The sequence below is a fragment of the Caenorhabditis elegans genome, chromosome IV (assembly GCF_000002985.6).
Source record: "Caenorhabditis elegans chromosome IV".
In the NCBI taxonomy this organism is placed as follows: Eukaryota; Metazoa; Nematoda; class Chromadorea; order Rhabditida; family Rhabditidae; genus Caenorhabditis; species Caenorhabditis elegans.
In genome coordinates, this window is record NC_003282.8 from 985,524 (window position 1) to 1,012,595 (window position 27,072).

General features: G+C 33.4%; 6 protein-coding genes and 1 non-coding gene across 16 annotated transcripts in view; 3 read left to right on the top strand and 4 right to left on the bottom strand.

Moving 5' to 3' along the window:
- Positions 1-4,929, bottom strand: part of egrh-2 (C2H2-type domain-containing protein) — a gene marked incomplete at both ends in the record, with an annotated part of 6,069 nt that extends 1,140 nt beyond the window's left edge. For 3 of the 6 annotated variants that reach the window (NM_001380026.1, NM_001392252.1, NM_001380027.1), the window contains 3 exons: positions 145-300; positions 2,677-2,802; positions 2,860-2,865. In NM_001380026.1, the coding sequence (NP_001368249.1) occupies positions 145-300; positions 2,677-2,802; positions 2,860-2,865 (288 nt within the window). Of the gene's footprint in view, positions 1-144; positions 301-2,676; positions 2,803-2,859; positions 2,934-3,776; positions 3,848-3,897; positions 4,055-4,717 lie in introns of those variants that run through there. The other 3 variants (NM_001307470.3, NM_001392251.1, NM_001307471.4) reach the window with 2 other exon arrangements.
- Y55F3AM.23 lies at positions 161-303 on the bottom strand. Its single transcript, NR_101882.1, has one exon. It is a non-coding gene; the product is annotated as a small nucleolar RNA Y55F3AM.23 (small nucleolar RNA).
- A 1,830-nt stretch (positions 4,930-6,759) lies between the features above and the next one.
- On the top strand, positions 6,760-12,121 carry lep-2 (E3 ubiquitin-protein ligase makorin). Of its 2 annotated transcripts, NM_001028339.6 has the most exons (7): positions 6,766-6,836; positions 6,887-6,946; positions 7,056-7,258; positions 7,332-7,567; positions 8,755-9,105; positions 10,441-10,522; positions 11,867-12,121. In NM_001028339.6, exons 1-7 carry the CDS (start codon positions 6,769-6,771, stop codon positions 12,106-12,108), a joined length of 1,242 nt encoding a protein of 413 aa, NP_001023510.1. In that variant the 5' UTR covers positions 6,766-6,768; the 3' UTR covers positions 12,109-12,121. The 2 variants fall into 2 exon arrangements, with proteins under 2 accessions (NP_001023511.1, NP_001023510.1); NM_001028340.6 differs by lacking the exon at positions 11,867-12,121 and having other exon boundaries at positions 6,760-6,836; positions 10,441-10,625.
- A 1,569-nt stretch (positions 12,122-13,690) lies between these two features.
- Y55F3AM.5 (SPIN90/Ldb17 leucine-rich domain-containing protein) lies at positions 13,691-18,104 on the top strand. The gene is made up of 8 exons (NM_067620.7): positions 13,691-13,843; positions 14,038-14,170; positions 14,479-14,547; positions 14,594-14,680; positions 15,243-15,459; positions 16,523-16,738; positions 16,795-16,928; positions 17,871-18,104. Exons 1-8 carry the CDS (start codon positions 13,707-13,709, stop codon positions 17,973-17,975), a joined length of 1,098 nt encoding a protein of 365 aa, NP_500021.4. The 5' UTR covers positions 13,691-13,706; the 3' UTR covers positions 17,976-18,104.
- immp-2 lies at positions 18,072-20,338 on the bottom strand (the record flags this gene model as incomplete). 2 transcript variants are annotated; one of them, NM_067621.4, is made up of 4 exons in its annotated part: positions 18,072-18,206; positions 19,034-19,202; positions 19,272-19,389; positions 20,240-20,338. In NM_067621.4, 4 exons carry the CDS (start codon positions 20,331-20,333, stop codon positions 18,129-18,131), a joined length of 459 nt encoding a protein of 152 aa, NP_500022.1. The 2 variants fall into 2 exon arrangements, with proteins under 2 accessions (NP_500022.1, NP_001368250.1); NM_001380028.1 differs by lacking the exon at positions 20,240-20,338 and having other exon boundaries at positions 18,129-18,206; positions 19,272-19,381.
- Positions 20,339-20,559: 221 nt separating this feature from the next.
- On the bottom strand, positions 20,560-24,211 carry Y55F3AM.9 (Ubiquitin carboxyl-terminal hydrolase; the record flags this gene model as incomplete). Of its 2 annotated transcripts, NM_067622.5 has the most annotated exons (8): positions 20,560-21,041; positions 21,771-21,892; positions 22,014-22,231; positions 22,984-23,081; positions 23,330-23,522; positions 23,758-23,860; positions 23,911-24,012; positions 24,079-24,211. In NM_067622.5, the coding sequence occupies 8 exons, from the start codon at positions 24,136-24,138 to the stop codon at positions 20,798-20,800; spliced, it is 1,140 nt and encodes a 379-aa protein (NP_500023.1). The 2 variants fall into 2 exon arrangements, with proteins under 2 accessions (NP_500023.1, NP_001368251.1); NM_001380029.1 differs by lacking the exons at positions 22,984-23,081; positions 23,330-23,522; positions 23,758-23,860; positions 23,911-24,012; positions 24,079-24,211 and having other exon boundaries at positions 20,798-21,041; positions 22,014-22,181.
- Positions 24,212-24,988: 777 nt separating this feature from the next.
- Positions 24,989-26,979, top strand: atg-3 (Ubiquitin-like-conjugating enzyme ATG3; the record flags this gene model as incomplete). Of its 2 annotated transcripts, NM_067623.7 has the most annotated exons (4): positions 24,989-25,279; positions 25,970-26,071; positions 26,333-26,548; positions 26,600-26,979. In NM_067623.7, 4 exons carry the CDS (start codon positions 24,989-24,991, stop codon positions 26,906-26,908), a joined length of 918 nt encoding a protein of 305 aa, NP_500024.1. The 2 variants fall into 2 exon arrangements, with proteins under 2 accessions (NP_500024.1, NP_001368247.1); NM_001380030.1 differs by lacking the exons at positions 24,989-25,279; positions 25,970-26,071; positions 26,333-26,548 and having other exon boundaries at positions 26,618-26,908.
- Between the last annotated feature and the right edge of the window lie 93 nt (positions 26,980-27,072).

Genomic DNA, 27,072 nt, shown 5'->3' on the forward strand with positions numbered 1-27,072 from the left:
GTGAAAAACGAAAGAAAACAGGCGGAAAACAAAGCAAGATAAATGGCCGCTGAAACTTGTCGGCCCCTCGGCCATGGCCTAGAAACCACTTTTCCTCGTCCCTCGTGAGGAAAAAGTTGCAGTGTGTGAAGATCGGGTAGTTACCGATTTCTTGTGAATTTTTGTGTGCCGCGTTCGTTCATCACATCGCGCAAATTTTTTGCCGCAAATGTCGCAGGAGTATGGTTTTTCGCCAGTGTGAGTGCGCACGTGGGTCGTCAAATGGTCCGATCGGGAGAAACGACGCATACAAATTCGGCACTGAAAAATTTATTTATGTTATTAATGAGTTCAGCTTTGAGAGAAAAATTTTCCAAAAAAATTAATTTTGAAAAAAACTTTTTTTTTGAAATTTCCAAAATTTTGAACATATTCGGATTAATTTTGTTTTTGATATTATTATCATTTACAGTTCACCAAGATCTTTAAAATAAAGATAATCATGACCTACTTGGCTCTATGCCGCGTCCCACCACGAAAACTCCCGGGTTACTGTAGTTTTCGTGGCGGGACCCAACTTTTGTGGAGTTTAAGCAAAGTAGGTCATGATTATACTTAAATTGAAGCTCCTGTTGAGCTTATATCAATGAAATAGGCCAATACTCCAAAAAATCGAATTGAAAAAAATGGAAAGAAAGTTTTTTTTGTTTTCTCAGGCAACTCAAATCTAATATGAAAATATTAAATAGCAATATTTTTGTAGTTGGGTGATATTTCAAGATAAAATCGCAATATTCCGAGACTTATTCAAAATCTTTTTAGATTGAGCAATCTTTTGAGAATATTTCGCAATATTTTGAGGTTGATTCGCATTATTTCTGAATCTGAAAATATTACGAAAAATTCGTAATATTTTGAGATGACATAGCAATCTTTTGAGATTGGTTCGCAATCTTTCTGAAATCTAAAAATATTACAAACAAATGTGTAATATTCTAAGATTAATTTGCAATCTTTTTGCAGTCCATAAAGATTACAAAACACCATTTCCAAATTTCCATCGGCTTCACATGATCGTGATATATATACAACATATTGCAATTATGATTACTGTTCCGTTCTAAATTCTCTTTTCTTTCAAATGATAAAAGACTTTTCAAAGTAAAAAACAGCTACATGAAAATCTATAAAAAAGGAGTATCTAACTGTTAACGGATATTTGATTTTTCGTTGCATATTGTAGAAGGAGTTTTTGCAGAGAAAGCCACAGAATTCACAAATCTGTCCACTCATGTAATTTTTTCTAGATAATTGGCCGGTCATATTATAAATTCAGTCAAACAATCACGGAGATTGGTCGAATACATTAAAGTAGACTGACAACTATTCATTCACGCGTGATGCGTTTGAGATTTTCTGATTTCAATTGAAATCATAAAATATTGTCAACAGCAAGCATGTTCCCAGTATACTCATCATTTTAATCAAATTGTTAGTGAAAAAAAATATTGAAAAAATAAAATTTTATTCTCTCTTTGACAAAAATTCGGAAAAATTGCAATTCTAACATTTTTAAAAGCATAACAAATAAATCGTTTTTCCACATTCGCTTTCAAAGAAAGTTATCCAATTTCGCTCTGACACTTAGAAAATTTGCGAAAAGTCACTGATTTCCCATCAAAAGTAACGAAAAGGACGTGCGCCCATCAACTATTTACTTAAGCAATAACTAAATCTAGATGCGACACGTACAGAATGGCTCAACAGGTAAGATAATGGTTCATAGACTCAACGACAAGCGACGGACAAGTTCAACTCCCCTCAATGGCAACAAAAGTTCTTCGAGTTATCACAAAACAGTTCTAGAATAGTCGTTGAATGCATTTTTAATATTTAGAAACAAATTCGCAATATTTTGAGACAAAATCGCAATATTCTGAGACGAAATCTCAATCTTTGCAGATGAAATCTCAATCTTCGGAGACGAGTTCGCAGTCTTTTGTGACAAATTAGTAATCTTTTGAGATAAAACCGAAGTCTTCCTAGAAATTTCACACTTTCGCAATATTTTGAGATGAAATTGTAATCTTTTGAGACAAAATTGAAATCTATTCGAAATTTTTAGTAATCGTATATGGACGCACTATTTCTCGTTTTTACTACAAAAATATTGCTATTTAATATTTTTATATTAGATTTGAGTTGCCTGAGTTGTGACTTTTCCAAAAATTTCGATATACTTATCGTTTTATGATATAATTTTATTTGAATTGGACATGACATTTTCGTGTTTAAATTACACCGTTTTACAGCACGGTTTTTACATAAAGCAGCTTGAACTCAACAAACATGACTTATAAGAAAATTTTCGAAGTCTTGAAGTTTTTTCTCCCAATTTATGAAAATTTCCTGTACTTTTAGTAGTATTTATCTAAATAGGTACTACATATTCCATTTGTTTTCCCACATCCACTACTATTTATTTAAATAGATTTTCAGATTTCTCAAATAATGTATTTAAATCACTCATCAGAGCTATTCTGAACGTCATTTCCTGAAACTTATTTGCCTAAAATTTTGAAACAAAAAAAGATATTTGGATTTCCATAGTCTCACACATACACAAAATAATTTCTACTTTTGTACCAAGATCGTTTTTCAGCTTTTGAATTTTTGATTACTAGTCGCTGTCAGTACCTGAAATGGCTTTTGGCCTGTATGAATCCTAATATGTCTCGTCAGTTCGTCACTTCTTGAGAACTTCTTGTCACATTCATCTCGTGGGCACTTGTACGGTCTGTCTTGGAGATGCATCTTTGAGGACTGAAATACAGTTTTTTAAAAACTGGTACTGCATATATTAATATATGTAATACATACCTTCATTTTTTGGCAGCCAATGTTTTTTGGCTCTTCAGGAGTGGATGAAAACTTGAAGGAATTGAAGTCATTATCTGAATCATTGAACAGTTATTGCACTGCAACTTTTTCCTCACGAGGGACGAGGAGAAGTGGTTTCTAGGCCATGGCTGAGGGGCCGACAAGTTTCAGCGGCCATTTATCTTGCTTTGTTTTCCGCCTGTTTTCTTTTGTTTTTCACAGCTTTTTCCCGTTTTTTCTTATTAAAACTGATAAATAAATATTTTTGCAGATGCTAAAACAATTTCCAAGTAAAAAATTATGTATTCAGTGGGCAAGCAGCGGTGAAAGTGGTCAATGCAATATGATGGATTACGGGAATAAAAAACCCAAACTTTTTCTGAAACATGATACATATGATGCTTAAATGCTGAAATTACCTGATTTTCATAACGAGACCGCTGAAAAAGTTTTGAGGTTTTCAAAATTCAACTTTTTGGTGAAAAAGTCGAGATTTTCGCACAAAAAGTTGAATTTTGAAAACCTCAAAACTTTTTCAGCGGTCTCGTTATGAAAATCAGGTAGTTTCAGCATCTAAGCAGCATATGTATCATGTTTCAGAAAAAGTTTAGGTTTTGTATTCCCGTAATCCATCATTTTACATTGCCCACTTTCACCGCTGCTTGCCCACTGAATACATAATTTTTTTACTTGGAAATTGTTTTAGCATCTGCAAAAAATATTTATTTATCAGTTTTATTAAGAAAAAACGAAAAAAAATCGATGAAAAACAAAAGAAAACAGGCGGAAAACAAAGCAAGATAAATGGCCGCTGAAACTTGTCGGCCCCTCGGCCTTGGCCTAGAAACCACTTTTCCTCGTCCCTCGTGAGGAAAAAGTTGCAGTGATTGTAAGGAACATTTCGATAAAGTTGATACCTGAGAAGTTGTAGCTGTAGTCATCCATTGGCTCAGTTTTTAGCTCGAAATGTGCCAAGCTAGCGCTGTCTCTGAATATTATAAAGTATAGAAAGTTGCATCTTGTACTTCTTTGACTTACGAAAATGACGTGTGAGTTTTCGAATCGGATGGTTCTTGATAATTCAATCCAACCGTTTTCGAGTCCACAACTGATTCTGGCACACCTGCTTTGTTAGTGAGGTTTTGCAACAAGTGCTCTACCATTGGCGAAAACTGGAACATCGCAGCAGATAAACCTGAAATTTCATTAGACTTGGCTTCTTAGCAGCGCCAGCGGGGAAATTGCTTTAAAACATGCCTACGGTATCACAATGACCAAATATCATGATAAAAATTTTCAAAAAATTTTTCTAGATTTTATATGATTTTTTGAAAATTGAAACAATTTCATTTTTTCCCTAATTCTTATTTAAATTTCCTCCAATTAAGCTTGTTCGTTGGAGCGCGCTTGCATTATTTTCATTAATTTTTTAAAAATTAATTCTCATTATTTCACTGGTTTTCTTCATTTTTTGGGGTTTTTTTTGGGGTTGTCTGAAATTACGCGATCCGACGACGCAGAGCCTGAAATTAGTATTTTTCGGAGTTTTAGGCATTTTCAGTTACTTTTCAATAAAAATTTTGCATTTTTCTTGTTTATTTCTTTCATTTTCCGATTAAAACCCCTAAAAAAATGAACAAAATCAGTAAAATACATAATGCAAGTGCGCTCCATCGAACAAATCCAATTGGCGGAAATTAAAATATAATTAGGCAAAAACTGAGATATTTTAAACTTTCAAAAAATCAAATAAAATCTAGAAATTTTTTTGAATTTTTTAATCGTGATCTTTGGTCATTGTGACCCCATAGGCATTAAAGCAATTTCCCACTTTTAATCTGAAATTTTGTATAAAAACCTGGAGAATCTAGGCCACTCGGTCCTGTTGAACTGATTTCTATATCTTTTAACTTCAACTCTTCTGATTTCTGCTCATTATTCCCGTTTATCGGCACTCCAAAACTAATATTTCCTAGAAGATCCTTAAGCTTTGTCTCGGCCGTTTGAGGAGGAAATCCAAAAAATCCATTGGCTTTAGGCGTCCCGTCAATATTCATCGGTGTGTGTCCTATAAACTGAAAATTGTTTGAAAAAATCAAATTCGCCTCGCCGAGAGCTTCAAATTGAGTATAATCACGACTTACTTCGCTCAAATGCCACAAAAATTGGGTCCCGCCGCGAAAACCACAGGGTACTGTAGTTTTCGGGACCCATTTTAAAGGAAAGCATGTCATGATTAGACTTGTTTTGAAGCTCTCGGTAAGCTAGAAACAATGAAAAAGAAAACAAAAAACGAATAAAAAACAAGTTAACATTTTTTGAATTTTTAAAAAAAAATTTTGAAAATTCTTTTGGCTGATAAATTGAGCTAGAACCTATTTTTCAGAGCAAAAATCGGATTTTTATTCATTTTTCACCGGAAAATCAAGTGGTTTTGCGGTTTTTGCAAGTATTCGCTAATTTTAAGCCAAAAAACCTGAAAAGTTTCAATTTTGAATTGAAAATGTTGGATTTTTTGGCCAAAATCCACAAATTTTCTTTTTTTTTACCTAGATTTTACCCAAATTCAAATTCTCTTAACAATTTTCAGAGTTTTCAATAAGAATATAATATTTTTTAACTAATTTAATGAAAATTCAAGCTAAAACTCGAATCTTTAGTCCAAAAATAGCTTAAAAACATGATTTTGAGGTCGTTTAAACGTAAAAAATGGTTATTTTTGATTGGAACAAGCGTTTTTCTAAATTTCTAACTTAATTTTAGTCTAAAAAGCAGTTTTGCGCTAAAACTTTCCGCGCAGCCCTATTCAAATGTGCAAACACACACGTTTCACGCACGCCGGCGAAACCTCGTTTTTGTCGGCTGCGGGACTTCCTTAAGATCCCTCGATAACTTCTCAATGTTGTACCCTCCATAGACGGACGGGGCGAAGCCCGGGAGAGCCCGAGAGAGGATATTCGTCCTTCCCAGACGTAAAACGTTCCGTTTCAAACTGCGTAGCGGTTTTTCAAACGGTCAATCAGGCAGCTTTTTCAAACGGTCAATCAGGCAGCTTTTTCAAACGGTCAATCAGGCAGCTTTTTCAAACGGTCAATCAGGCGGCCTTTAGGACTGATTCAGGACTAAAGGTGCCCCCCGTCTATTAATTTTTGAATAAAGGATCCCGAGAGCTCTCGGAATCCGAGAATCAATTCAAACAATCGGGTTTTTGACGAAGAAAGGAATTGATTTTCAAACTTTTTTCGCGGAAAGCTGCCGAAATTCGAAGAATATTTCAATGCATTTTTCAAGAAAATTATCGATTTTTCGCGAAAATTATTGCTTTTTTTTGAGAAATTTATCGATTTTCAAAGAAAATTATCGACTTTCGGAGAAAATTATTATTTTTTTGAGCAAATTGTCGATTTTTGAGAGAATTATCGATTTTTCCAAAAAAATTATCAGTTTTTCCAAAAAATTATCGATTTTTACAGAAAACTATCGATTTTTGAGAAAATTGTCGATTTTTCCACAAAATTATTGATTTTTTGGAAAAATTATCAAATTTTCCGCAAATTAATCATCTTTTTTGTGGAAAATAATCGATTTTTTTTTTGCGAAAATTATTGATTTTTTAAAGAAAAATAACCTACTTTTCCCCACTATTATCGGAAATTATCCATTTTTTAGCGTTGTTTCAAGTTTTTTCGTATGTTCAAACAAAATCAGCAAGAGTATTCAGATATAAGTTTGAAAATGGCGAAAAATGAAAATTCCAAGAAAAAAAACTAAATTCAAACTTCCCTCCGCTTTTCTCCGGTGCAAACGCGCTCCACCGCACTTTCTTTTTTATTTTCATTTTCGTCGCATTTCCGTTCATTTTTGCTCATTTTCGCCCGTTTTCCTCAAATTTTCCACATTTTTCAGCAAATGCCACGTCATGAAACAGATTGTCGATACTTTGCAAACGGATATTGCTCAAAAGGCAACACCTGCACGTCTGTAGTCCCCCGGAAACTGGGTCTTTGCAAAAAATCAATATTTTCAGGTTTACACATGACGTGGCGACCCGCAACGAGAATATTTGCCATTTTAATCTTGTCGGGAAGTGAGTTAGCCGGAAAATGACGGGAATTTCGAGAAAAAACCAAGAAATTGCGAAAAATTTCGCAATTTTTCCGCGAAAAAATTCAAAAATTCATTTATATGCTTTTCAGATGCTCATATGGCCGCGCGTGTCGCTTTCTTCACACCCGACCACGAAACGACGAACTTCCATCATGTTCAACACCGCAAACTTCACAGAATCAACAAAATCTCCAAAATTCTGGCCAAAGAGTTCGACCGAAGCAGCTCCCGGAGTTGAAGTTCAATGCTCAAGCCGCCGAATTTGTTCCGCGTTGGAAAATGCCGCAAAGAGGTTGGAAATTGTTGAAAAAGTGAAAAATCTGGGATTTTTATCAATTTTTCAGCGAAAAAATCGATTTTTTCAGGCCCGGTGACGTCATACGCTGGAGCGGCGGCTTCAGCCGACCACGGGGAGAGCTCATCGAGCTTCCAATCATCGCATGAACAAGCTCAACTCATGATGTGCCCTTATCATCAGAAAAGTGGTGATTGTAACCGTCAGGATATGGATTGCCCGTTTGCTCACGGGAATTATTGTGATATGTGTCAGCAGTGGAGCCTTCATCCTTATAATGCAGAGCTGCGCAAGAAACATGAGAATGTACGGCTGAAAAAGCTTGAAAATCCAGAAAAATTACATTTTTGCACCTAAAAAATGGAAAAATACAGAGAAATTGACGAAAAACCCCGTTTTTCCGGGAATTTTTGTGCCAAAATGGTGAAAAAAAAGCTGAAAAGTTGCATTTTCGAGCCAAAGTTACAATTCTTCAGCTAAAATTCTCAAAATTCTATTTTTTTTCCTAAAAATCTTCAATTTTTCCTTTTAAAACTTATTTTTCTGGGATTATGTACTATTTTCGAACAGAAATTCTAATTCTTCAGAACCATTAGAAATTTTTTCCGCGAAATTTGTAAAAAATTGCCCAAAAAATGGCGTTCTATTCGGAAATTCACTGTAAAATTGAAATTTTCCACCGAAAATTTGGAAAAATCCAAAAAATTTGAGCAAAACCGCCGGAAAAAGCTGAAAAGTTGAATTTTTGAGCCAAAATTGTGAATTTTCACACTTTTCGACCGGGAATTTCCGAAAAATCAGTCGAAATTGTCATTTCTTAGCGCTAAAATTATAAATTTTGAGAGAAATTTATGTTTTAGCTCGAAGCTTTTTTATTTTTTTGAATTTTAGGCGATTAAAAATCACAATTCCGAACTTATCGAAAAAGAAATCTTTAAAAGCGGATTTTGAAGAAAAAAACACTTTTTTTTGATAAATTGCTTTAAAACCCGACTTTTGTTGTAAAATTTGTAGAAAATTCACTAAAAATTTCGAATGTTTCTGTTAAAAACCTGAAAATCTTTTTTTTTTAGCTAAAAACCTCCATTTTTCGGCTAAAATTACCATTTTTTGGTTAAAAATTTCCATTTTTATCTAAAAATTAAATTTTTTTAGATAAAAAATTTCGATTTTTAGTCAAAAATCCTTTTTTCAGCTTAAAATTCCATTTTTTAAAGGTATAATTATATATTCCCATATTTTTAGCTAAAAATTCCTTCTTTTTTTTTCTAAAAATCGCAGTTTTCAGCTAAAAATTCCCAGTTTTTATCGAAAAAAAAAACCCAATTTAATTCCATTTTTAGGCTAAAAATTCCCTATTTTTCCAGTTAAAATGACCATTTTTAACGAAAATCCTATTTTTTCTTTAAAAAAAACAAATTTTTAAATCTAAAATGCCCCGTTTTCAGCTAAAATTCCCATTTTTTCAGTAAAAATCTCCAATTTTTTTACAGGAATGCGTCGCAAATCACACAACAGAAATGGAACGAGCCTTCCTTCTCCAAAAAACTGAACAAAAAACGTGCGGAATTTGTATGGAGAACATTTTCGAGAAAAATTTGCGTTTTGGAATATTAAACGGATGTCAACACTGCTTTTGCCTGGATTGTATCCGTCAATGGAGATCAAAAGATCAGGAAAATGTGGAATTGGCGACAAAAACGGTTAGAAGTTGTCCAGAATGTAGGCAACACTCGGATTATGTTATACCATCACTGTTTTGGGTGGAAAGTGGACAGGAAAAGGATTTATTGATTGAAATGTATAAGGAAAATACGAAAAGAAAGATTTGCAAGTACTATTCGGTAAGGAAAATGTGGATTTTTAGGTTTTTTGAGTGGTAAATTAGAAAATTCTGTGAATTTTGGACTAAAAAAAAAAATTAAAAGTAACATTTCAAGTGGAAAATTCGAATTTTTTGGTGAAATTTCCACCAAAATCACGATTTTTCAGCAAAAATCCTGAATAGTCCATAATTGTCTGGAAAAATCAATAATATTTTGGAAAAAATCGATAATCTTTATTACTGTGTATTTTCTTCGTTTCTTCTACAACTTTAAAAGAAGGAATATTTCTGCAAAAAATGGTCTCGACACGAATGGCCTCTTTTTTTAGTCGTAAAGGGAGAACATGATATAAATATACTGCTAAAAAATTACAAAAACCTAAAAAAATATTTTTTCTTTAAAGGTAGAGTACCGAAATTTGAGACCTTGCTTTTCTGGACCCAAATTGGTCAAAAACTACCGAATCCCGTAATGAGACGTTTTGAAAATTTCCCAAAAAAAAGTTATGGTGGTTCAAAGTTCAGCAAAATAAGGCCCATTTTTAGCTAAAATCAAAAAATTTTCCATCTTCTCGGTGTCGCAACGTCTGGAACATAATTTTTATTTAATTATCACTTTTCCATAAATATTGTGGTGTTTGATTAGGCGTTTATTTGTTGATTTAAGTACATTTATAGTCAGTGGGGCACAAATAAAAGTTACATTTTTGTGCCCCACTGACCATAAATGTACTTAAATCAACGAATAAACGCTTAATCAAACACCACAATAATTATTAAAAAGTGATAAATAAATAAAAGTTAGGTTCCAGACGTTGCGACACCGAGAAGTTGGAAAAAATTAGATTTTAGCTGAACATGGGCCTTATTTTGCTGAACTTTGAACCGCCATAACTTTTTTTGAGAAATTTTCAGAACATCTCATTACGAAATTCGGTAGTTTTTTTACCAATTTGGGTCCAGAAAAGCAAAGTCTCAAATTTCGGTGCTCCACCTTTAAATAAAAAATATTTTCAGGTTTTTGTAATTTTTTAGCAGTATATTTATATCATGTTCTCCCTTTACGACTAAAAAAAGAGGCCATTCGTGTCGAGACCATTTTTTGCACAAATATTCCTTCTTTTAAAGTTATAGAAGAAAAAACGAAGAAAATACACAGTAATAAAGATTATCGATTTTTTCCAAAATATTATTGATTTTTCCAGACAATTATGGACTATTGAGGATTTTTACGGAAAAATGGTGATTTTGGTGGAAATTTCACCAAAAAATTCGAATTTTCCACTTGAAATGTTACATTTTTTAGTCCAAAATGCACCAAAATTGGATTTTAAAAGATTTCACATTTTTGCAGAACGAGCGATCCCGTGGTGCATGTCCATTCGGAAACAAATGCTTCTATAAACATCAACTTCCAGATGGTTCTATTGATCCTGGTACGACGAGCAGCAAACTGACGAGAAATTGAGATTTTTTTGGAAAATACAGCTTTTGTTCGAAAATTTTACCAGAAAAATGGATGAAATCACAAATTTTTCACACAATTATTATGGAAAATTGTCCGAAAATTCACAAAAATGGTTGAAAAACATTGAAAAACACGAAAAACTGATTTTCAGCGAGATTTTTGTGTAAAAATGTTTTTGCTCAATTTTTTTAAAGACAATTTTCACTTCTTTCTTCGGAAAATTTACGATTTTACGATTTTAACTGAAATATCGAGACATTTTTTTTCTGAAAAACTACAAAATTCAGTATAAAAATGCAATTTATACTGAAATTTTTGAGATTTTTTCCCAATCTGTATTGAAATTTCCAGGAGAAACCGCAGATTTTCCATTTTTCAACAGTTTTGAAATCTATTTTTTTTCGCTGAAAAATTTCTGAAATTTCTCTTCGAAAAATGCCTATTTTCAGCCCAATTTGCAATATAAACATGTGATTTTTTCTTTAAAATTTCCCAAATTTTTCCAGGAAAAATATCGTTTTTCCCGGTTTTCGCAACAAAAAAAAAATCAAAAACCCCGGCAAAAAATCTGATGAAAAAGAAAAATGGATTTTTTTTCCCCACTTTTTCAGCAAAAATGGCAGTTTTTGGCAAAAATACCTGTTTTACACGGGTAATTCTGCAATTTTTCCCGGAAAATCGATATTTTCCGGGAAAAAAAATCAATAATTTCCTTTAAAAACCGGTAGATTCTGAAAAGGTCTTAACTTCCAAAATAACTTCCAAAAAGTTCGATAATTTCTGAAATCACAGAAAATTGGCACATTTTTCAGCTAAAAAGACTAGAACCCCCGTTTTTAAATGAAAATTCTATAAATTTATCTGAAAAATTTCAAATTTTGCCGAAAATTGCCATTTTTTGGCTAAAACCCTGTCTTTTCAAAAAATTTTCCTGAAAATTCAAAATATCTCCGCCGTTTTCAGCGAAAAATCAGATTTCTGCCAAGGAAAAAACAGATTTCTGCCAAGGAACCCCTTTTTATATGAGAATTCTGTAATTTTTTCCCAATTTTCAGCAGAAATTGGCACATTTTCCGGCTAAAAGGCTAATTTATTTCAGAATTTTCTGTGATTTTTTCCGGAAAAATGAAAATTTCAGAAAAAAATCACTAAGAATTGGCTAATTTTTCTAAAAATCGTTTTTTTTTCTGAAAAAAAAACGATAATTTCCGGAACAATTTCAATAGCCTGTTTTTAAAATAAGAAAATTCTGGAAAATTCAAATTCTTCCCAAAATTGCCTGTTTTATCCGAAAATTCTGTAATATTTACAGGAGAAGCCCCATCGAGCCGCCGTCGCCCACGCCTTGTCGATTTTCTATTCGATGATAATTCGGATTCCGACGAGGAAACATTCCGCCGATTCCAAGAAGAACACGAGGAAGAACAAGAGGAATTACTGAGATTTGTGGCCGAAACTCTGCCGGAAGCTGACGAAGAATCGGAACTTTTTCGACAAATTACCGAAGTTCTTCGGCATTATCAAATATCTGGGCATCGACGTGGTTTTCAATGAATTTTTGACATTTTTTCCGTCCAAAAATCATGTATTTTGTGTAATTTTCGCCGCGAAAATTGAGTTTTCTGAATAGAAATTGTGGAAAAATCGTAGAAATTGAAGATTTTCGACTGGAAAGTCAATTTTAAAGCTTTTTCTTTGTATTTTTAGCTTAAAAATCAGTTTTTCCACCAAAAATTTTTCCAAAAGAATCGCTAAAAACCTCAAATGTTTCATTTTTCCGGAAATATCGTCTGAAATTAACAATTTCTGAGAATTTTCCGAAATTCGAAAAGCTGTGTTTTATTAATTTTTTCCGATTTCTTTCAAATTTTTCAGCTGAAATTTGCAATTTTAGAGGATTTTTTACTAAAATTTTGATGCAAATTTGCAAATTTTCTTTAAAAATTGAGTAAAAATCTAATTTTTCGCTGAAAAACTCATTTTAATCGATTTTTCCCGAATTTTTTGCTCAAAAATCTCAAATTTTCGTAAATTTCTCCCAATTCTCCGCACAGTTTTATTTTTTTTTAAATAAGATCATACTCACTTTTTTTTCTTTTTTTTTTTGCTTTTTTTCTCGAAATGATTATTTTAAAATTGGCCCCCCTTTTTTCTATTTTCCCCTGAAATTTTGTGTCTTTCTTCATATTTTTTTCCAGAAATTTTAATTTTTTTTTCGTCTTATTCCCCTTTACTGTGTGCCTAAAAATTACTATTACTTGATTGTTTCTTTTATTTTATTTTTTTTTTGAAAATTATTATTTTAAATTATGAGAATAATAAGAATTTTTCCAAATAAATGGGTTTGTAAATAGGAAAAAGAACCGATTTTCTTGTGATTTTTTGGAAATTAGATTCGTTGTTTCGGTAGCTTTTAGCTTTTTCTTTTATAATTTTTTTTTATTTATGGAAAAATTGGGTCCCGCCACGAAAACTACAGTAACCTGGGAGATTTCGTGGTGGGACCTGAACTAGCTTCATTTGAAGCTAGATAAGACATCATTATACTTAAAATCAAGCTTTCGATGAGCCTATAACAGAAAATAACAAGTCGAAAAAAATTTTTTTTTTTGAAATTTAATTCCATCAATTTTTTTTCATCAATTTTTTGTTTTTGTGCGTTATCATTTGAAAATTCGAATTCAGTTTGCTGAGAGCTTCAAAATAAGTATAATCATGACCTACTTTGCTCTAATTCGGGTCCCACAACGAAAACTACAGTAACCTGAGAGTTTTCGTCGCGGGACCCAACTTTCTTTCAAAATTGAGCTAGATAGGTCATGATTATACTTAAAATGAAGCTCTCGGTGAGCTGAAGCTGATAAATCGGAGAAATTTCAACAAAAATCAAAATTGAAAAAAAAAATTCTGGTGAAAATAAGTTTCCAAAAAAAATTTTTTTTTTTAATATTTTTGTAACTTAGATTCGTTTGTGTTTCGGTAACTTTCAGCTTTTTCTCTGTTTAAAAAAAATTTTTGAACCAAAAAATTGAATTTCTGAAAATATTGGGGTTTTGGAAAAAATAAACTAAAATTTGACAGTTTTTTTTTTCAATTTTTTTTAATTTAAAAATTTTGCCGAAATCTATTTTTCCAGATTTCGCAATATTCACATGTATAGTGTGTCATTTGATCCGGCGAAGCTTGTCGCCGAATGCGTTGACACAATTCGAGCAGTCACTGATGCTCCGTTGGTTAATTGTGATATTGCACTACAGTCACTGCTACAAATTTTGAAACCTCATTTTGGGTTGGTTTTTGGAGATTTTCTTGGAAAAAATTGCAAAAAAATCGATAATTTAGAGCGAAAATCAATATTTTCGAGAAAAAATCGATAATTTACACCAAAAACACAATCACATTATTTTTCGGCAAAAGTTGAGACGAATTTTTTTTTTAATTTCTAAAAGAAAAAAATCCCAATTAAAAATCGATATTTTCCAGAACTTGCGAAAACTTTATCCAGCTGGGAAAATGCTCGGAGAGCTTTAAAATCAACGTGGAAACGTGTCACGATCGACGTGTACTTGACGACGCGGCCGCTTCGCTTTTCGACATTTTTCAGGAGAAACAAGAGGTTAAAAGCCGATAAATTCTCAAAAAATCGATAATGTCCGAAAAATTTATAATTTCCCAAAAAATCAATAATTTGAAAAAAAAAATCAATAGTTCTCTGAAAAATCGATAATTTACAAAAAAATCAATAATTTCCCGAAAAAAAGTCGATAGTTTTCTGAAAATCGATAATTTTCAAAAAATCGATACTTTCAGGAAAAATCAATAATTTGATAAACTCGATACTTTCCAAAAAAAATCGATAATTTCCAAAAATCGATAATTTTCCAAAAAAATCAATAATTTCTGAAAGAATCGATAAGTTTTCAGCTCAGCTACTCTGCGGAGCAGGATGACGAGGCAATTTGCACACAACTCGATGCTTTTTGTGATATTGTGGTTAGTATTTTTTGGGTCCCACCACGAAAATATCGATTTTTTCCAGAAAAAGACAGATTCCCGTATTCCGCTGGCGGTAATTTCAGCGAACAATTGGGAATGGCTGACACAGTTGTTAATTGTTCTGCAAACGGTAATTTTTCACACGGGGTTCTGGCCTTTCTCATTGAACTTTCGCGCTCCATTGACAATCGCCTGCCGGACAGCGAGTGGAAAAGTGTTGTCGTGTACTCCACACGGACAAATACATCAATTTTACAACTAAAAACGAGCCGCGACGCGACGCGACACGCAACGCGCCGTAAATCTACACAAAATCTCTCCGACCCAAAATGGCCTAGTTCGGCAAACTCTGCCATTTCGATTTATGAGCGAAGCCAGAATTCCGTGATTTTTATATGGAAAAACCAGAAAATCCGGAAAAAAACCCAATACTTTTCCTGAAAAATCAATAATTTTCCTGAAAAATCAATAATTTGTCCAAAAATCGATATTGTTCGAGAAAAATCGATAATTTCTCAGAAAAATCGATATATTTTCCGGAGAAATCAATACTTTTCCTGAAAAATCAATAATTTGTCCAAAAAATCGATATTGTTCGAGAAAAATCGATAATTTCTCAGAAAAATCGATATATTTTCCGGAGAAATCAATAATTTTCCCCAAAAAATCAATAACCCCAATTCTCAATTCAGGACCAAAACGACACCGTCCGTGAGCACATTTTGAGCGCTCTTCGTGTGCTCATGGAGCAATGTGGTGAGCCCGTCAAACGGAGCCTACTCGACACACAATTATCGATTACACTGGTTCCGCTGACGCAAAAATCTAATGGAATTCAAATTCCCGCGCTGAAAATCTTAGCGCTCATGTATTCGGCAGATGACGTGGCGATTCCACTGGAGCAAATGGGTTTGGTTTTTATTGATTTTGTGGAATCTGACTCTCCGAGAGCTTTAAAATAAGTATAATCATGACCTACTTCACTTCAATTTGAAGAAAATTGGGTCCCAACACGAGAACTACAGTAATCCGGGAGTTTTCGTGGTGGGACCCATTTTTCTTTATATTGAAAGGAAGTAGGTCATGATTATACTTCTTTTGAAGCTCTCGGTGAGCTAAAGCTGAAAAATACAGTTTTGAGCAGAAATTTTAAGTTTAAAAAAAAATCTGAACATTTTTTAAAACAAAACTTTAATCCAAAAAAAAATGTTCTACCAAAAAAAACCTGAATTTCTGAACTTATAGTAATTTTACAAAAAAACCGATCAAATTTGACGTCAAAATGAATGGAATTGAATGTTTTTTTGAAAAGTTAACAACATTTTTTAAAAAAAATCAATTTTGAGGAAATCGAAATTTTTTGCAAATTTTCGAATCTAAATTGTAATTTTCCGCTTCAGCTCACTGAGAGCTTCAGAATATAGCTTCAGAATGTATAATAATGACCTACTTTCCTTCAATTTAAAGAAAATTGGGTACCACCACGAAAACTACAGTAATCCGGGAGTTTTCGTGTTGGGACCCAGAAGAATGCAAAGTAGGTCATGATTATACTTTTTTTAAAGCTCTCGGTGAGCTGAAGCTGAAGAAGAACGTTTAGATCAAAAATTTTAAGTTTTAAAAAATTCTGAAAACAAGTTTTTTCCCAGTTTTTTTATTTTTATTAAAAAACCAGAATTTCTGAATTTTGAATCAAAAATGCCATTCTTAGCTTCAACTCACTGAGAGTTTCAAAATGAGTATAATCATGGTCAACTTTGCTTAAACTTGGGTCCCACCACGAAAGCTACAGTAACCCGGGAGATTTCGTGGCGGGACCCAAACTTGAGCAAAATAGGTCATAATTATACTTAAATTGAAGCTCTCGGTGAGCTGAAGCTGAAAATGACGGTTTGAGTTCAAAAGTTTCAAGATTTGAAAAAAAAATTTCGGACCAAAAAATTGTTACCCAAAATTTTAAAAAAACGTTTAGACTACCTCAACACTGAATACTTTCGCCGTCTGTACCGTCAAATTGGAGATTTTCACAAAATAGACGTACTCGAGTTGTGCACAAATTTCAGTTGGCTCACCGAGCAACAGCAAGGCTCCGCCCCCTTATCGATTTTTCAGCCAATCAGCGAGGATCCGTATTCGTGTGCTCAATTTGGTATTGAATTGATTCAAAAGCTTAATAAGAAGTGTTCAGGTTATTAAAACACAAATTTTAAGGAAAAAAACAAAAAATTTTTTGAAATTTTGCAGTCCGCCCCCTGAAGTTTCTGAGCCACGTCATTGAGCTCGGCGAGGAGGTGTTGAGCAAAATGTTCTACGAGAATGACCTGAAAGTGTTGGCTCATGTATTGGCTAGAGAATCAATAAATCATGATGACAAGCAGGTAGCTATCGATTTCTTTTTGGAAAAATTTTTGAAAAAAAATATTCTTTCAAAAAAAATTTTTTAAAACATTTAAACTATCAAACTATCAATTTTGAGTTCAGCTCACTGAGAGCTTCAATTTAAGTATAATCATGCCATGCTTTCCTTCAATCTGAAGATAATTGGGTCCCGCCACGAAAACTACAGTAACCCCGGGGTTTCGTGGTGATTTTTCAGGAAAAGAGGACCCAATTTCTCTCATGGGGCACGACTATACTCATTTTGAAGCTCGAAAAAATGGTTTTCCCGGAGTATTAAATGAAATAAGTGAAAATCAGGAATTTTTTTTGTAAATTCGAATAAAAAATCTGAAATTATTATTTTCAAAAATTTTTGCCTCAACATTTTCAAATGTTTCAAATTTCAGATTTCAGCTGTTTTTTCGTGTTCAACTCACTGAGAGCTTCAAAATAAGTATAATCATGGCCTATTTTGCTTAAATTTTCCGAAGAAAGATGGACTCTCGTCGCGAAAACTACAGTAACCCTGGAGTTTTCGTGACGGGACCCAAACTTTGTTAAAAATATGAAAAAGTAGGTCATGATTATACTTAAATCAGAGCTTTCCGTGAGCTAAACTTTGAAATGAAGACCTTATTTCTAAATTTTAAAAATAAAAAAAAAATGTTTTTCAAAACTTTTCTGAAAACATAAAATTTTCCGTTCCAAACTGAGGGTTTTCTGTTCAGCTCACTGAGAGCTTTAATTTAAGTATAAACAAGACCTAATTTGCTCCAATTTGAAAAAAGTTGGGTCCCGCCACGAAAACTACAGTAACCCTGGAGTTTTCGTGGCGGGACCCAACTTTCTTCAATTTGAACGGAATCTGGTCATGATTATACTTAAATTGAAGCTCTCGACCATACAAATTCAATAAAAACCCGAAAAATTTCAAATTCCAGGTCCGTCGCCTGTGCCTGACCTCTCTCCATCTGCTACTCGCCACAAAAACCGTCGGCTCCGACGAGGATATTCAATACGCCTTGGATAATTTCGATGATAATTAATGGCCGTGTATGCGCCTTTAAATTTAGATTACTGTAGCTTCCCTCTCACTCGCTTTGTGCCATTCCGACCCTTCGCTGTTAGTGCAATTTTCAAAATTTTTCAGTTATTTTTTTTCCAATAAACCTTTTTTATAAAAAAAATCGATACTTATATTATTTGGAGAGTCTCTGCCAACGATTTGGAGGCCAAATAATGTGCGTGGCACGTCCTTTGACTAGTGATGTGCTTACCTGAAAAATTGAAAAATTTGGAATTTTTCATATTTTACAGAATTTTAGTATCGAAACTCGAAATCTCCGCAAAATTTAAGTTGGTAATCGAAAAGCTAGAAGTCTCTAGCTCAATTTTGAAATTTCACCGGTTACTGTAGTCCCAGGAGTACGCAAACACCGAATTTGACGCGATTTTGAGCTAAAGCTCTGAAAATTTGGTGCTCGGTGTAAAAAACTATGGGGAATTTGAATTTGATACTAAAATCTCTGTAAAAAGCTTCGAAATCTATTTTTTTTTTGTAAAATTTGACTAAAAATCTGATGTTTCCAAGAATTTGATAATGAAACTCGAAATCTCCGCAAAATTTAGGCTTAAACTCAAAAAACTAAAAGTCTCTAGCTCAATTTTTAAATTTTCCGGGTTACTGTAGCCACAAAAGTACGCAAACACCGACTACCGTAACCCAATACACCGAATTTGACGCGATTTTGAGCTAGAGCTCTGAAAATTTGGGGACTGACTAATTCAACTATGCAGATCTCGAATTTGGCAATTTTTAGAAAATTTTCGAAATTCTGAAACAAAATTTTGTCAATTTTTCGGTATACCAGCAAATTTATATACATTTTCACTATCGATTTCGAATTCTCCGCCACTCAATTAACAAACTATCTAATTTTCAGAGCTCTAGCTCAAAATCGCGTCAAATTCGGTGTTTGCGTACTTTTGGGGCTACAGTAACCCGCGAAAAATTTCAAAATCGAGTTAGCATTCCCAGAAAAACGCTCCCGGGCCCAGAATTTCACGCGGAATCCGAATTTCGTCTTGAAAACCGGGCGCTTACAGGTCCATAAACATTGCTATCGTGTCGATGTTCAGGATTATCCCCTTCCATCCAATAATGTCCCTTTGGGATGTCGGTAATCAGTTCGGGACGTTTCTCAGGGCGAACAATCGCATTTTCGACGGCGGTCACGCGTTTTATGTGCACTGCGTCTGGGTCTCGAGGCGATCTGAAAAAAGTTAAGTAAAAATTGGCGCGAAATTTGAAAATTTTGAAAAAAATCAATAAAAATTATTACACAAATGTCAAAATAGTTCCCGGCGAGCATTTGTAGAGATTCCACGTGGATAACCAGACAATATCACGTTTATACCAACGAGCATCGCCGCCTTGAAGTGTCGGCTGCATTGAATTACCTGGAAAATATCGATTTTTCGATTTTCGGTAAATTTATCGATTTTTATAGAAAAATATAGATTTTCAAAAAATTATCGTTTTTTTTAGAACTTTTTTGATTTTTTAAAAGAAATTTTTCGTTTTTATTGAGAATTATCGATTTTTCTAGAAAAAATTATCGGGAAAAAGAATTTTTCACTTAAAAAATTTGATTTTCAGGTAATTTATCGACGTTTCGAGAAAATTATCGATTTTTTTGAAAAATATCAATTTTTATCAAAAAATTTCGATTTTCAAAAAATTATCGTTTTTTTAAAAGAAATTTTTCGTTTTTATTGAGAATTATTGATTTAAAAAAAAAAGAAAATCATGGACTTTTTCGGGAAGTAATTGATTTTTTAACAAAAATTATCGATTTCTTTAAACAATTATTGATTTTTCGAAGAAATTATCAATTTTCAAAAGTTATAGGTTTTTTCAAAAAAATGTTGACCATTTTTGGAGCAATTTAGACTTTTTTTGGAAAATTATCGATTTTTTTTTTTTTTTTTAAATCAATTTTTCACCAAAAAATTTCGATTTTCAGGTGAGTTATCGATTTTTCTTCAAAAATTGCGATTTTTGGAAATTTTATCGATTTTTATAGAAAAATATAGATTTTTCCAAGAAATTATAATTTGTTAAATAACATTTTAGAATTTTTTAGAAGAAATTTTTCGTTTTTATTGAGAATTATCGATTTTTTTCGGGAAAATAGCAATTTTTCACTAAAAAATTTCGATTTTCAGGCCATTTATCGATTTTTCCTTTAAAATTTTGGAAATTTTGGATATATTGATTTTTTTTTCAATTTTTCACCGAAAAACTCACCAACAACCTGTGCGGGATGGCCGACAACGTCGAAAAACGTGAAAACTACACAAGTTCCGACGGTTCCCTTCACTAAAGTACGGAAAATCCTCATTTTTTGCTGGAAAATTAGTTTTTTTTTTCAGAAAAATTGCTTTTTCGGAGAAATTTTCATAATTTTTACATAAAAATTCTGAAAAAAAATTAAGAAAATGCTTAATTTTTTTGATAAAAAGCTGGAAAAATCTGTTTTAAAACAAATTTTTTTTAAAAATTAATAAAATCTAAAAATAATCGATAAGTATTGAAACTTGAAAAATCGCAAAAAAAATATTTTAAATGAAAATCTAGCGACAAATTTATCAAAAAATATAGCAAATAAATACACAAAAAACCGAAAAAACTAACGAAAACCGGCGAAAATTGGCATTTTACAACATAAAACTGTACATTTTGAGTAAAAACTGGGAAATTCATAGGGAAAATGAAGATTTTTGCAATTTTTAATGTAAAATTCAGTTGAAAACAGGCATTTTTTAGCTAAAAAAATGTGAAAAATTCCGATTTTCAGCTCAAAAATCACATAATCAGACACGATTTTCCGCCTGCTCCCGAATTTCTCGTTGGTGACGTCTCTGGCGGAGCTCTTGCAGTCTGTGGAGCCGGTGGAGCTGGAGCCCGATGCTGGGGGCTCACTGGAGCAGAATGATGAGCAGAAGTGTGCTCCACAGCTTCAATTCCTTGTTCAATTGGAGAATTATCGGAAATTTGAAGTTTTTCGAATGATTCAGGTGATGGGTGAGTTGTTGGTGGGGTTATTGGTCTGAAAAATTGCACATTTTGGGTGAAAATTGCGGAAAAATCTGAATTTTTAGTGATTTTGGGCTGAAAATTGTAATTCAAAATTTTGGGTTTTTCAGGTGAAAAATGTGATTTAAAAAAACTTTTTAAGGGGTTTGACGGCAAAATTGCCAAATTTTGACGAAAATCAATTTTTACGGAAAAATCGATAAACTACCTGAAAATCGATGATTTTATAAGAAAAATAAATATCGATTTTGCCAGAAAATTATCGATTTTTCCAGAAAATTAAAAATTTTTTGATAAAAAATGGGGTTTTCCCGATTATTATCGATTTTTTCACAAAATTATCGATTTCTTCACAAAATTATCGATTTTTAAAGGAAAAATTGCCGAAATTTGATGATTTTCGGGTGAAAATTCAATAAAAATCGGGAATTTCAAGAGCTTCTAAGGTAAAATTTTGAATTTTTCACACATTTTTCATCGATTTGGGTACGAAAAATGTATAAAAATGAGAAAATTTCATGATTTTTCGACTTAAAATTTTTTTTCGCATTTTGTAATTTTTGGCTCGAAAAATGGCCTAAAAATTTCGAAATTTAAATATTTTCGCCAGAAAAAATATATAATTTCCCATCAAAAATCTTAAATTTTTGAGTTTTTATGCAGAAAATTGCACAATTTCCAAATTTTTCGCCTCGAAAATTGTGAAAATTCCCGATTTTTTGCTATAAAAATCGAATTTTACTTGAAATTTCCAAAATCTCCATTAACAAAAATGCAGTCTCCATCGACACTGCTAAAAGTCTCCCAAACAATATTTGGCTCATCGCAAAGACCCTCATCCGACACCAATTTGAAGATTTCGTCCTGAAAAATGCGAAAATTAGTGAAAAATCTGAATTTTTCGCTTAAAAAATCGGATTTTAAACACATTTTTCAACGTAAAAACCGCCAAATTTTTCCAATTTTCTTATTTTTTCCAACGCACTCTTCTCTTTAAAATCGTCGAAAAATGATTATTATGGAATACAACAGCGAGTTCTCCGTCTTTCATCCGTTCCATAAGTGATGCTAAGCCGTGAAATGTGATTTGTGAGATACTTTCGTCGTAAAAAGTCCTCAAAAGCTCAGTTTCCGTGCTCTGATCGCCGCACATTTTCTCCACAAGCTCATTGTAGTTCAGATTGCGAATTAGGTCGTAGAGAACTGAAAAAATGAGGTTTTTGGACGGTTTCTTTTGGGAAAATTGATGATTTTTCCGCTGAAAAACGAAAAATTTTACATTTTTCGATTTTTCGGTGATTTTCTATCACATTTTCTGCCAAAAAAACCTTGCAAGTCGATAAAATTTATAGAAAAATTTAAAAATAGTGCAATTTGGCGCCGCGATGTTTGCGTACTCCGCCAACTACAGTACCCCACGAGCGAAGAACTTCTTTTTCGAATTTTTGCTCTAAAATTGCACATTTTCTGAGCTATTCCTGGAAAATCGTTTGATTTTTCTGCTTTTTTCCGGGAAAATTCAAAATTTTCAGGTAAAAATCAACATGTTTCCACTTAAAAACGCAAAATTTATAGTTTTCAGAGTTGAAATTCGAAATTTTTGGGCTTTTTCATGCAAAAATTGGGATTTTTCACAATTTTTGCCGAAAATTGCGAGGTTTTTCAAGTTTTTCTATAATTTTTGCCAAAAAATCGATAAAATTCGGAGAAAAATAATGCATTCTGGCGCCGCGGTGTTTGCGTACTCCGCCAACTACAGTACCCGAACGAAATTATTTTTCGAATTTTATTTCCATAAAATTGTACATTTTTTCGAGTTTTCATTGAAGATTTCCCGATTTTTAGTGATTTTTCGTGTTTCTAGGGTAATTTTTTACTGAAAAATCTGACATTTTGATAAAAATTGCACTTTCTCGAAATTTCGAGTTTTTCGCAATTTTCATGCCAAAAATCACCTGTAAACTGCGGATCTGGTAGCCAAACATGATACAAATTCACTGAAACCAAGTCGAATAACGATAGTGCCGGCGTGAATTCAAATGTGTCGACAGCGCTGAAAAATCGGAGAAATTTAATGGTTTTAGGGTGACAACCAGGCGATTTTGTGAATTTTTTGTGTAAAAATAGTGAAAATCTGGGAAAATTGGCGAATTTTTGGTGCGAAAAATGTGGAAAAAAAAATTGGGTTTTAACGGAAAAATGTTATTTTTCCCAAAAAAAAAACAGGAGTTTTACATGAAATTTCGCGATTTTTAGCGTAAATTACGGTATTTTTTCTCGAATTTTGGCCGTTTTCCACACCTAAATTTCACATTAACATCTAATCCATTGACAAGTGTCTCCATAATATTCATCACGTCTCCCAAATTCGCTTCGAACGTTTCTTTCAGTTTTTCGTCGTTTTCCGGCGGAGCTCGAGCCAAAATGACATTTGTGAGCAAATTGAGCAAATTTGTGGAAGTTACCACGTAGCTTGACGGTATTGTGAGCTTTCCTGCAATTTTTTGGAGTTTTTTGAGTAAAAATTGGCAAAAAAGCGATATTTTCCAGATTTTTGAAATGAAAATCGAAAAAAGTACACATTTTTCGGTTTTAATATGCAAAAAACCGGATTTTTAGGATGAAAAATGTGAAAAATTCAAGTTTTTAATTAAAATCTGTCCAAAATTGCAAAATTTCCAGTTTTTGGTGAAAAATTCTTGATTTTCAGAATAAAAAGATTTTTAAACCTTTTAAAACCAGCGCATTGATCAGCGCAATCAAAGGACATGGCCCATTAATATTTTGGGTTACAATTTGATATTCAATCGGCCCGAAGCGAATTTTTTTGGTCTGAAAAAAGGGAAAAATTGATTTTTTTCAAAGGTTTTACTAGGAAAAACCTTGAAATAACGCAGATTTTTGGCTTCAGGGGACTCTTCCGTTGATTTTCCCAGCGATTTATCCAGAGATTGTAAAATTTCAGCTTTCTCTGACTTTTCCGGCTGAAAATCGATAAATTGTTGGTTTTTTGATGAATTTTTCAGCAAATTTTACAAAAACCAACTCACGTTTTCAATTTCCACATCATTTTCAGCATTTCCAGCACTTTCCCCGTCTTTTAGCTCCATTTTTGCGAGAAAAATCGCGAAAAACAATCACGGGAGGAATGTTTGCGCGTCAAATCGGGACATTGGCGTACGCAAACACCCGACGCGACGACAAAATGCACAGTTGCTCACGTGAGACACTGTCAGCCGAGAAAATGCTGTAATTTATCGATTTTGCTGTAATTTTTTGGTTTTTTGAGTGAAAAATTCGTGTTTTTAAGTTTTTTTTTAGCTGTGAAGTTGAGATTTTATCAGGTAGAAGCTAGGAAATTCGAAAATTCAAGTTTGCTCAGTTTAAAAATGTTCCAACAGCTTAAAATGAAAAAAAAAAAAAATCTTTAAAATCGCCCTGTTTCGCCAGTTTTCGCTTTTTTCCGAAAAAATTCTGGAAAAAACCGATTTTCTCTTACTATTTTCTGTTTGTTTCCATTTTCCAGTGATAAATTTGAATTTTTCGTGATATTTTGGTGTACTGTATCTCCAAGAGTACGCAATCACCTCACGCAACCTCACCTCACGCAAAAATGCACAAAAACTCAAAATTTCACTTATTGCTTACTTTTTTCCACGTCTCTACGAGCTTTTCTCCTTTTTTAGTGTAAAATTCGATTTTTCCACGCATTTTCATCCTAAAACAACTGCTTTCAGTCGTTTTTGCGTCTTCTCGGGTTACTGTAGTGCCGAAAGTACGCAACCACCGAACACCTCACGCGAAAATGCACAAAAACTCAAAATTTAGCTAAAAGTGTGGGAAAACCAGTGAGATAGGGGTAAACATAGGCACTGAGATCGAATTCCGCATTAACTTTTCTCTGAAATTATCGATTTTCGCCATTTTTTTTCTCAGAAAAATCGCGGGAAAACGATGGATATGCAAAATCTAGTGAACAATTTAAAAAGTGCTGCCCTACAAATCGGCGAGACCTTCACCCCAGTGCTCCGAGAGTCAAAATTCCGTGAAACCGGAGTTCTAACACCGGAAGAATACGTGGCGGCCGGCGATCACCTCGTCCATCACTGTCCCACGTGGAAATGGGCCGGCGCGTCGGATCCGTCGAAAATTCGCACGTTTTTGCCGATTGATAAGCAATTTTTGATTACGAGGAATGTTCCGTGTCACAAACGATGCAAACAAATGGAATACGACGAGAAATTGGAAAAAGTACGGCGGAAAATCTGGTTTTTTTTTTCATAAAAAATGCTATTTTTCAATGAAAAACTGGAAAAATGGGCCCAAAAGTTCATTTTTGTTAATTTTTTGGCGTAAAAAATTTTTTTTTCGGACTTTTTGTATGAAAATGCCAGATTTTTTGCATTTTTTAGTAAAAAACTAGAAAAATTGGTTGTTATAAATTTTTTTTGGCGTAAAAACTTATTTTTTCGAAAGTTTTGCATGAAAATTGCCAGATTTTTTTTTCATTTTTCACCGAAAAACTAGAAAAAATTTGCAGTGGCGGTGTACGGTAGCCGCTAAAGTACGCAAACACCGCGGCGCCAGAATGCACCATTTTTTCCCAAATTTTATTTTTTTTTACCGTAAATACTGCATTTTTGCAAAAATTTGACGAAAAACTTGAAAAGTCTCGCAATTTTCTGCAAAAAATTGTATGGAAAAAAAGCTTTTTTTTCTCGTAAAACTACATTTTTGTCTAGAAACAATATTTTTGACTGAAAACTTAGATTTTTTGAACTAAAATCATTAAAATTGTCTTTTTTTCCCTAAAAACGAAAAAAATGTGTCAAAAATCAGTTAATTTTGTAGAATCCCCGTGAAAAAAGCTGTAAATTTCAACATTTTCTGGAAAATTTCGCTAAAAACCACAATTTTCCCCTAAAAAGTCGATATTTCCAGATAATCAACGAAGAAGACGGCGAATATCAAACCAGTGACGAGACGGGATGGGTCGATACTCATCATTATGAGAAGGAACACGAGAAAAATGAAGAAAAAGAGGTAAAAATATCGATTTTTGCCTTAAAATTTGAATTTCCACCCGGTGCTTGGGGTACGGTAGTCGCCAAAGTACGCAAACACCGCGACGTAAAAATTTATTTATCAAAATTAGACATTTTTATCCCAAAAATCGTGATAAGACCTGTTTTTCAGAGGATATAAATGGAAAATCATCATTTTTCGGCCTAAAATCAGCGGTTTTATACTTTTTGCCCCTAAAATCCGTGATTTTTTTCGCACTAATTCTTCAATTTTTTCCAGCAATCAACTGCTCCACCACCAGCTGCCCCAGAGGACTCTGACGACGACGACGAGGAGCCGCTGGATCTGGATGAGCTGGGCCTCGACGACGACGAAGAGGATCCCAATCGATTTGTAGTTGAGAAGAAGCCGCTGGCCGCCGGCAACGATAATTCGGGAGAAGTCGAAAAAGTTCGGACCTATGATTTGCACATTTGCTATGACAAGTATTATCAGGTATCTCCCTGATAAGCTGAAATTTCTGGAAAAAAAAAATCAAATTTCCAGGTTCCCCGGCTCTTCCTGATGGGCTACGACGAGAACCGGCGCCCGCTGACCGTCGAGCAAACTTATGAGGACTTTTCCGCCGATCATTCCAACAAAACGATCACTGTTGAAGCTCATCCGTCTGTCGATCTCACAATGCCCACCGTTCACCCGTGCAAACACGCCGAAATGATGAAGCGGCTTATCAATCAATATGCAGAGTCTGGAAAGGTGCTCGGTGTGCACGAATATCTGTTTTTATTCTTGAAATTCGTGCAGGCGGTCATTCCGACTATTGAGTATGACTATACTCGTGCTATTAAATTGTAAATGTTTCAAATTGATGTTTCTATTCGCTCACCAACTTGTATTTTGTATGTAAATGAAGAAATTGTTGCATTTTTCAAGTTTTTTACCCAAGAAAAACCTAAAAATAACGAAAATCCATCCCGAAATAAATAAATAAATTAAAGGCGCACACATTTCCCCGCGTG

Bases quoted from the DNA above. Each gene is read 5' to 3' on its own strand.
- Y55F3AM.5 (NM_067620.7), top strand. From the start codon at position 13,707: ATGTATAGTGTGTCATTTGATCCGGCGAAGCTTGTCGCCGAATGCGTT. The intron at 13,844-14,037 runs GTTGGTTTTTGG...GATATTTTCCAG, and splicing joins ATTTTGAAACCTCATTTTGG to AACTTGCGAAAACTTTATCC. The intron at 14,171-14,478 runs GTTAAAAGCCGA...ATAAGTTTTCAG, and splicing joins TTTTTCAGGAGAAACAAGAG to CTCAGCTACTCTGCGGAGCA.
- lep-2 (NM_001028339.6), top strand. From the start codon at position 6,769: ATGCCACGTCATGAAACAGATTGTCGATACTTTGCAAACGGATATTGC. The intron at 6,837-6,886 runs GTCTGTAGTCCC...CAATATTTTCAG, and splicing joins TCAAAAGGCAACACCTGCAC to GTTTACACATGACGTGGCGA. The intron at 6,947-7,055 runs GTGAGTTAGCCG...TATGCTTTTCAG, and splicing joins CATTTTAATCTTGTCGGGAA to ATGCTCATATGGCCGCGCGT.